The sequence below is a fragment of the Amblyomma americanum genome, chromosome 10 (genome assembly GCF_052857255.1).
Source record: "Amblyomma americanum isolate KBUSLIRL-KWMA chromosome 10, ASM5285725v1, whole genome shotgun sequence".
Taxonomy (NCBI): domain Eukaryota; kingdom Metazoa; phylum Arthropoda; class Arachnida; order Ixodida; family Ixodidae; genus Amblyomma; species Amblyomma americanum.
This window is the reverse complement of record NC_135506.1, coordinates 45,886,223-45,896,095: the sequence shown is the minus strand read 5'-3', so window position 1 is coordinate 45,896,095 and position 9,873 is coordinate 45,886,223. Positions and strand designations below refer to the sequence as shown.

Genomic DNA, 9,873 nt, shown 5'->3' with positions numbered 1-9,873 from the left:
TGAGGGGATGACAGAGAGCGGGTCTGGAGGCGTCTGAAGATGATCTGTTAGGAGTGCGTAAGAGAGGGGTGGGAAGGGGTTAAGTCCGACGGTCCAAACTGGGTATTTGCGTGAGCTCCGCTAAAGTGTGCGCCCACTCCCTCGAGACTCCTGGATCGAGACTGTCCTGAGCCCGGAATATCAAACCTCGGGCCAATTTATCGGCAGCCTCGTTTCAAGGGTTCTCAGAGTGAGCCGGCCCCCTCTGGTGCTCTACCGTGCGCGGTAAATTTTGGGTAGGGGTGTTCAACAATTGCCAGGCAGGGGCGTGAATCCTGCCCCTGGCAAAGTTGGACAGAGCCGTTTTGGAGTCGCTGAAGATGTACTGGGCGTCCGAATGTGCAAGGGCTAGGGCGATGGCGGTCTCCTCTGCCTCCTTAGGCGTAGAGCCCGAGGGAAGACGTTGTGTTAGGGGTTGGGGTAGGGTTGGATTGTAGGCAACTGCTACCGCTTCATGCGCTGTACATGCTGCGTCTACCCTAACGGCATCGTGGGCTTGCCCGTAATACTTATGAAGTCCCTTAGAGCTAGCTATGCGACGAGGGATATGATATTGGGGATGGCCGTTTCGAGGAACGGGTTTCACAACGAGAGGTGTATGGATGTGTCGAGGGATGGCTATAAGGGTTGACTGGTTAGCGGGTATGCTGATGCGAAGGGAGGAGAGTATATGGCGGCCAGTGGCGCTCGTGGCAAGTCTTAAGTACTGTGCCTGAAGGTGCGCGTCAACTAGTTCCTGAATGGTGTTATGCATGCCTAGTGCAAGGAGTTTGGCTGTGCTAGTGCTACGAGGTTGGTTTAGGGCTGCCCTAGCCGCAAGGCGGTTCATGGCGTTCACGCGTTCGATTTCCGTGCGGTTCAATTTGAGATATGGGGTTGCGAATAGAATGTGGCTAAGCGTAAATGCATGCACTACCTTCATGTTGTACGCTTCGTCTAAAACCTTGTTAAGGGAGTACACTCGGCGTAGAAGGTGCAACACGGATTGCGTGGAGGCCTTGAGTCTTTTAAGGTTATGCTCATTTCGTCCAGAATCCTGCAAGTGGAGGCCAAGGATGTGGATGGCTTTCGAAACGGTGGTAGGAGTGCTTCGCGGGCGATGTGGTGGTGGTTTGAAACGACTATACACGCATGTCCAGACTGCATTTGCAAGTTGCTTAAGCGCCCGGAGCGCCACACTGCCACGAGGCTGTGCTGTTTTACCTCTTCTTCTCGGGACCATCATTCGTCTGGCTTGGTCACTTGAAACATGAAATAAGGCCCACTTCCTAACAAATTCGATACACTGATTGCATTCTCACAGGAAACTTTTTCGCATACCCTAACGCCTAAATATAGTGAATTTTTCAAGCGAGTGATATTTTAACGAGGCACCAACATTATGAACGGAGCATCGCGGGCCCGAGTGTGATGTCACCGGAATTCACCGGCCCTGTCCCGGAAGCGAGCCTTTCGCAGCGCACTAAATGGACCTCAGGCATCATCTTTACATTTCGCCTTTTCGCCGTTCTTGTCTTTTTTCCGCGACAGTTCCTGCGTGCTGCGCAAACAAGTGCTCGAGCAGACTTGAAATCTGTTCGGGAAAGACGTTACGCATGTATGCGCTTCGCAGAAAGGCCTCTCACAGCAGAGCGAGACCACACAGATTATCGTTGACGTCAGAGCAGAGTTACACATAACACGGAGGCTTGTCTGTTATGCTCCGTGTTGTCTCCCCTTCCGCTAAGAAACACGCTTCTAAGAATGTGAAACAACCAGCAAAGCATAACGTTTTGTGAAGTGTTCGAAGTTCTGCGTAATTTGTGTGACACGGCTTGCGTTGCAGTCACTAAGGCAAGTGTTGCTAACGCTGGGCTTTATTGTGATGCACGTCCCCGCTCGCCTAGCAAACGTTTTAACAGCATGGATGATTAACTGAAGAAGATGTGAGTGGAAACCTGCTCCAGGCAGCGCCTGTGCAGCGACCACTTTACCTAGTCAGCCGAACTGAAGCAGCGATGCGGGTACTATCGGATGCGATGCTGACAGCGTTCTGGTTCAATGAGCACCTACAAACAATATTTAAGGCAGAAGGCTGGGCTAGTTGGTGTTTAGATTGAGAGGACAGAGCAGCAGCGCTAAATAACAGGAACGAAAGGAGAGACTAGCTCTTGTGTCTTCTCTCCTTTCGTCCCTGTTATTAAGCGCTACTACTATGTCCTCTATATACAAACGGTACGCTGCTGCTTTTCTGACGGATCATGCCACGTACTGCTTCTTGCCGTACTGAATACGAAAGAGCTTTTATTAGTGATACTTATGTGGCGGCGGTCAACTTCGGACTGCGCTTGTTTTCCGTCCCTCTTTCACGTCGGCCATGTGTCTCGCGATGTCGACATGTTGAGACCCGCTGCGGTGGCTCAGTGGTTAGGGCGCTCGGCTACTGATACGGAGTTCCCGATTTCAAACCCCACCCTGGCGGCTGCGTTTTCATGGAGGCAAAACGCTAAGGCGCCCGTGTGCTGTGCGATTTCAGTGCACGTTAAAGATCCCCAGGTGGTCAAAATTATTCCGGAGCCCTCCACTACGGTACCTATTTATTCCTTTCTTCTTTCACTCCGTCCTTTATCCCTTCCCTTACGGCGCGGTGCAGGTGTCCAATTATATATGAGACAGATACTGCGCCATTTCCTTCCCCAAAAATCAATTATTATTATTATTATTATTATTATTATTATTATTATTATTATTATTATTATTATTATTATTATTATTATTATTATTATTACGACATGTTGAAAGGCACGCGCTGCAGCATTTGTACTTCTGTTCAGTAGTTTCTTTTGCGCTCCGCACGCGTATATACGCTATGACTAAATTTATTCTGCCTCCTCCTTGTAGGTGCTGCTATAATAAACGTGACAGCGCTTTTTAGTTAAGTGACAAGCACGTGTAGCGGGTACCTGATGACGTGAATCAATGAACTTCTTCATCCTCTAACGGCGATGAGAAATTAGTTTGATGCAACCCCAAAATACCTCTGTGTACGCGTGATAGACCGAGCGGCCGTGACAGGGGCGGGTGCCTGAATATCCCTAAACATTCGGCGGTTCGTCGTATTCCCGATCTCCTCCCGTTAGTGCTATTCTGGACTTGCTGACGATGCATACGCATGACGTAGTTAGGTCCACTGTGCCGTCCGTCAGCTCCGAAGCCGGACTTCCACCGACTTTGCGGTAGGCCACCTTAAACGTGCTCCGCACCTCCTGGCAGCGGAAGTCACCCCGGTCGCTGCAGATGCTGCCTGCACAGTTGCACTTTACCACAGGCAACTCCGCAGGGATCCGGTTTGGATCGATGTCGACGGTCATCGTGAAGGGGCAGGTGGCGCGGTCACCAATTTTGGGAGCTGCCGGAACTGGTGAGCAGGTGCCGGCTGCAGACACCTCGACCTCCAAAAGTGGACCCAATGCGCCAGTCAAGAAACAAGCCATGACGAAAACCGTGTGCCGCGTCTTGGGGCGATGTCTTCACCACTGATTGGGTAAACAAGAGCAGGTTCCACTTTTTGGTGGAAGAAGGTACCACCACGACGAGGTAAAGGAACTCAAAGAACTGAGATCGCTGTTGTAAATGAAGCTTTTGCAGGAGAAGCACGTTGCCGCAAGAAGAGCTTCGCACGTGGTTCAACGTTCACTGGAGCAAAATAAACCTCTCTTGTGTACTTCACGTCAACACTAATACTTGACTGCTCGTATATCCTGGCATTTTCGCAACCGTGTCGTTATCGTCCTACATCACTCACAAGCGCGTGTAATTGCACTATGCAAACACTCTTTCTTATGTTCTTGTCTTTACCTACAAATTTCGCAAACACACAAACACTGGCACCGAACTCACTCAGCATAGGCGATTCGGGTCCACGTGCACGATAGCCGCGAATGTCGATGTGCCAGACAGCTTTGGTCGGCGCGTTCCTTTTATTGCCGCCCCTAGCGACAGGAGAAGGCGTGTGGAAACTTTACGAGCGCGTAACCTTGCAGGCATGGCTGACCTGACCGTTTACGCGGGGGAAAAACAGACGGTTCTGTTTCGGTGGAAAGCGGGGGGGGGGGGGGGGGGGGCATACGGAGACCGAGCGTTCCGCAGTAGAGGGTGGCATACCCCGCCACACGTGAAAGCTGGGTGGGGCTCTGCGCAGCTGTTGTTTTTCATGGCCACCTAAAGGCAAGCTGAGAAGATATGCAGATGAGTGACGAGGCGTGAAACCTCGCATTTTCGTGACCGCCGCACGTGTAAGATGTGATACAGACAGAGAGGGTAAATGTGTTTCAAACCTATAATGAAACAGATCGTTATTTACGCTGCCAACATTTGTTATCCTTTAGATATGAAGTATTACAACTGATGGCTAGTTCAGTGGCACTAACAATGTGACACTTCTAGCGATTACAAGAAAAAAATTCAACTAACGCTTGTTCTCTCTGGCCCATCGCGCAGTATATAACTATGCTCCATTATCCGCAGGAAAGACAGCTTTAAGCCTCAGATAGTAAAAGCTCGTCGCGTGATTCACATCTGATGGTTGATCTGTAAGCGATTTTGACGTGACAGCGAATGACGGGAAAATAAGAGAATTTTTGAAGCTGTCCTTATTGTATTGTTTTATGGTTTGGTTTGTTTAAGGGGGTTTAACGTCACAAAGCGACTAAGGTTATGAGGGACGCCCTAGTAAAGGGCTCCGGAAATTTCGACCACCTGCTCCTCTTTAACGTGCACTGACATCGCACACTACACGGGCTTCTAGAATTTTGCCTCAATCGAAATTCGACCGCCGCAGCCGGGGTCGAACCCGCGTTTTTCGGGTCAGTAGCCGAGCGCCATAATCGTTCTGCCACCGCGACGGCACAGAAGTTGTAATAAAATCTATGGCTGTAAAATCTGCAGGGGATCTTAAAGATGGACGCATCTTTCCTTAGAGCTCAAAACTGGATTCAGATTTTGTTAAGTATTTTTTCAATTTTCTACTAATCTTGTCCTTAAAATGTGCTATTTGTAGAGTGTTGAAATTTTTTACGATAGTAGCAGCCAGCGTTTAAGACTACTGGTACCAATAGTATGCGCATCGAAAAAAAAACAAATTTATTGCTTCTTCCTTTCGCGGTGCAATAAATTTTCCACCGATGAACGAGTCTTTTAGTCAAAAATACAACTGTACTCAGGTTATTAATTTACCAGCTATGTAATTGGAAATTATTAGCATATCTGAAAATTTTTGCTCGCTTATGCCCTACAGTTCCTTAGAAAAAGCTATACAAACCTAAAAAAATGTTTTCAGAAAAGCACCAATAAAGTCTTTAAGCCAGCTTCTTGGTCGATGTGACGACGAAAAAGAACCAAAAATCATTTTTCATATCACAAATTCCCCAGCGCAATACATTTTCTGAAAGATAAAGAAATGGTCTGTCAGGTGATGGCAAGATGAGTTGTAACACAATACATCATAGTCATCATACAACTGCTAGAATACAACATACAACTCTACTATATAATTCTTTCTTGAGGGATATCGATTAGGTGTAGTTCAGAGAGTGTTTGCCAACAGCACTCGAACCAGTGAACTGCTATAGAATGCAGGGACGTGATAGCATGAGGCTTCAGATTACAAAAAGATGCTATAAGGCAACTTATTTACGTTGGCATGTGGTAAATAACGATTGCTTTACTAAAATCCTTGTCTATCAGACACCAACCCACTTGAGCTGTCTAAAAAAATGCCTTCTTCAAGAACTGCGGTGTTTGGAGTCACGTAGGCGTGAGCGAATATTAAAAAATTCGAACGTTGAATCGGATATCCACCCTAGTCGATTATCCGAACGAATCAAATAGTGTACGTCAAAAATTACTAAAAAGGAATCGAATATGTTTCCAAATTTCCGATTACTTTGTAAATATTTGGTATGCGAATTAATAAGGCTCGAAATATTTTTCTTCGGAAACTGTTGAAAAGCATTGCCCACACCGATGCCGCTTACCTTGCTGCCACTACGAGTATGCGAGGTATGAAGTCTTCATTGCCGCGACGCAATCCATACTACAAAACTACAGAGGCAGCAGAATCCGATATCCTCCGCCGCTCAAATCTCTCAAAAGAGAGGAAGCTGTCACTTGTAGACGATTACAAACAGGTTCTTACCCAAACTTACACATACTAAACAAAATGAACCCTACGATCTACGCGGATGAATGTCACTGGTGAAACGAAAGAGTCAATATGTCACATCACATGGGCCCGTTAAAACATAGACGTGGTCCCCAAAATACAAAACCCGAGTGCGGAGCAATGGGAGACTCTGCTGTCTAGCGACCGCAGTGAAGGCCAACAAGGTCTGGTACAGCGAGCTCAACGGGCGGCAGTGGCCAGCGGAGCCCTCTACTGAGGACAAGTGACCATTGATTAAAAGTGGACGAGATCGACACAGAAGACTCCTGGGGATACAACCAAGGAGACATCTCTGAAGATGTCCCAAAACTGCAGAGTACCATAAAGTTTTCTCTTCCTCTTCGTACATGGCTTCTAACACTGTCTTGACGCCCTGTCTCAGAGGTCATGGTTCATACGCAGCTTTCTCACCCGCCTCATGCCCTGAGGTGTGGGTTAGGTTTATTCTTTTTCGTGAACAACCATAAAGAGCAATTTCCGTAGAAGCATAATTTGACAGTCATAGGGTTAATGTACCATCTGTGTTTTCTGACCGTTTAGTGGATATTTGTGCTGCGGCTTTTGTACCGCAGTACCGCCGCTGGTGCTCCAGTATTTCCCATGATCGCTCGTTTTATACGAATATTAGCGAAACTAGCGAGTATTAGTACAAATACTACGCGAAAGCGTAAAGGCCATTTGCTGCAGAACACCCGGTGTCGGCGATGCCGCCGGTGTGATGAAAAATTTAGTCGATTACAAGAGGCTTCCATAGATGGCGCCAGCCACAGCAGCGGCGCATAGACAACCCCTGACCCTCGGATTGCGAGTTAGAGAGGCTGCCGCTACGCAAAACAGGCACGATCGTACAACTTGGTTAAACCAGGACTTTATATGCATGTCGTGTCGTCATTCACATAATGACTGTGGCTGTGAAAGAGGAAACAGTGTCCGTGTCTGCGCGGGCAAGAGGAACCGCTCTCGCGTGATACCGTTAAAAGCGGAGCTTATGCATCCAACAAGTTCTTGATTCGTAATTGATTGCATTCTATCACCATTCAATTAGTATCCGATTTGGTTTGGAAAAAAGTACCATTCGCAAAGCCCTAGGGTTTCAGTACGTAGTGCTCAAGATACAATAAAGAAAAAGGCTAAGTGCATTCTATATCAACTAAAACTGTTCCAGAACAGCGTAAGAAGAAAACAAGGAGAATAGAATGGGAGTGACAGGAAAGAATGACACACGGAGGAAACCCAGATACCTACTGAGCAAAGGAGCAAAAATGCAAGAACAAAAACTATGGGCGGCTCTCATACTATTCCGAGAACGGGCACCGACCACTTCTTCCTTCGTAAACACTCATGGTGACATGTGTTTAATTACTTTTTATCGCTCTGCAGAAAAACCGTTTCATATCCTTTCGATAGGAAAAAACAATGCCGCCTCCTTATCACATCATACTGCCTATGATGACTGCAATTTCCGCCCATCCTACTTCCGCTGAGCAAGGGCCATGCTTAGTGTACAAGCGTCAGATAATTTTCCCATTACTGGTGTTCATCGGGTGACGCACGGGGTGCAGCGGAAATCTGTGAAACTTACCAGCTTGACGTATGTCTTAATTCCTCAACTGCACACAGCATCCATCGCGACACCAAAACGAATACTATAGCCGTGCTGTACACATCTTCAGTTCCAAGTTGCCAAACCTACTATGCATTCGCGAACTCCCATTAAAACTAAGCTGATGTGATAAACAGGCCGCATTATTCCCAGATGTACGGAAAGAGTGTCGGCCTAATCAGATAAAGTGCCACCGTCCCCGTGTACTGTATCGCCTACAGACATGAAGCAAGCCGACAAGCGTTATCGGAAGCGCAGGGAACAAACAAGATATGTTCAGCGGCTACACGAAACCCAGGCACAGCACTCCGGTTTGTATCCTAGCAGTGTACAGGCTGCAGCTTCGCAGTCAGCTACGAAAAGGCTCAGTTGCTTTCGACGACAAAGTAAAAGTTCGGTGCACGCGCTAAAAGCGACCTGACAAGATGCCTGCCACCGAGTACACTCTGACCGGCTTCGACGACTTCTTGGAACGACGCCGCGCCGCCTTCGTCGACCAGGTGCCGAGAACCCGGGTGTGCAGCATGTGTGGTCTGGTGCCGTCGTCCACTGTGCTGTTGCCCTGTGGTCACGTGTTGTGTTCGCTGTGTGAAATCCAGGTCGCGAAAGGTGAGAAGTGTGCCCTGGACGGTGCCAAATTCGAGCGCGCCGATGTGGTACCTCTGACATTCAAGCAGTGCGACCTAGAGCAGTTGCGCGTGCAATGCTTCGCCGGAGGCGAGAAGTGTACCTTTTCGGGTAAGCTATCCGAGCTCAAGAAGCACTTGACCCGGTGCACCGCCGAGGAGGTTCCATGTACCAACTGTGGTCAAACGTTGTTTCGAAGCGCCACTGCGGACCACTACCGACGCTGCTCGGCAGAAAACGGTGCTTCGAGGCAAGCAGTTTTGACGGCGGCAGACGTCGCAGGCGTCGCGGAGGGACTCGGAGATATCAAGATGGGTCTCGAGAGCCTGCGGCAGCGAGGTTCGAGGGAGGTGTTTGACCAGGACTTGGTCGTGAACGACACCAACGCGCTGCTCGAGCACGTGGCCAACTTAGAGCGCGAGTTCCAACTCTCAAAGAAGGCCGGATGTGTAAAGACGGAATTGCAGCGTCGCGCTGACCAGAAAGCGCCTGGCACTTACGGTCCATTCCGCGGTGCTTGCAAGCCAAACGCTTTCATTACAATGTGCAAATTTCCGGACGTGTATGCCAAACGCAACACACTTGTAGGTGATAAGAAAGAGCTCGTCACCTTAGGCGAGGTCTGCACGCTTGCCGGCTACACTGTCCGGCTTGATTTCAAGCTTGTCAAAGGCGAGGATGGCGAAGTCTTCGCGCGTTTCATTATGAACCTCCGTGACGGCGCCTGGGACAGCCGCTTAGAGTGGCCGTTTGCCATGAATGTGACGGTGATTGTAACGCACCCCAGGGATAAGGAGAAGGACGTCAGGCTCTCGATACGCATGACAGAATACACGGTGGTAAAGAAACCGACGCTGGAGGTGTGGAACTCGGGTAGCTGTTCGCAGAGCATCGCCTGGCAGGAACTAGACCTGAACGGTTTCATCGACAACAAGATCATCTACACGAACGTGGAATTCGTGTAAGTGGCGCTTGCATGCGGTTCCCGCGATTTGGTTTGCACTGGTTGTGTGGCTTGTGATTTTCAGTTGACCGCGGATTTGCTTCAAAAAGTTTAGAGGGACCGCAGGCATTGTGAAAAGTGCTCCAAATGGTTTCGTCAATGCCATCATGGAAGATGCCGTGTCTACAACGCGCCGCATGTGTGATGCATGGCAAGGAAGCTCGAAATAAAGGATTCCCGACGAATGATTCGTTCCTTTTGCGTCAACGCGATGCTCTGCTGTAAGGCGCGGTCTCAGACAGACATCATAAAAACATTTGGCCACCTTGTTGAGCATTATGCGCACAAGAGAAGACAGTCCGCTCAGCAGAAGTACTACACGTGCAACTCCACATTATTGCAGCTCCGGGAGCCCTGACACAGCGTCAAGCTAAACTTGTGCCAACATGCTCATATTGG

At 48.7% G+C, this 9,873-nt stretch overlaps 2 protein-coding genes across 2 annotated transcripts; one reads left to right on the top strand and one right to left on the bottom strand.

Moving 5' to 3' along the window:
• Positions 1 to 1,857: 1,857 nt before the first annotated feature.
• LOC144108798 (uncharacterized) lies at positions 1,858 to 4,019 on the bottom strand. Its single transcript, XM_077641979.1, has one exon. The coding sequence runs from the start codon at positions 3,510 to 3,512 to the stop codon at positions 3,114 to 3,116; it is 399 nt and encodes a 132-aa protein (XP_077498105.1). The 5' UTR covers positions 3,513 to 4,019; the 3' UTR covers positions 1,858 to 3,113.
• Positions 4,020 to 7,910: 3,891 nt separating this feature from the next.
• On the top strand, positions 7,911 to 9,653 carry LOC144106175 (uncharacterized). Its single transcript, XM_077638913.1, has one exon. The coding sequence runs from the start codon at positions 8,270 to 8,272 to the stop codon at positions 9,434 to 9,436; it is 1,167 nt and encodes a 388-aa protein (XP_077495039.1). The 5' UTR covers positions 7,911 to 8,269; the 3' UTR covers positions 9,437 to 9,653.
• The last annotated feature ends 220 nt before the right edge of the window (positions 9,654 to 9,873 follow it).

Coding starts and splice junctions, on each gene's coding strand:
- LOC144108798 (XM_077641979.1), bottom strand. CDS start 3,512: ATGGCTTGTTTCTTGACTGGCGCATTGGGTCCACTTTTGGAGGTCGAG.
- LOC144106175 (XM_077638913.1), top strand. CDS start 8,270: ATGCCTGCCACCGAGTACACTCTGACCGGCTTCGACGACTTCTTGGAA.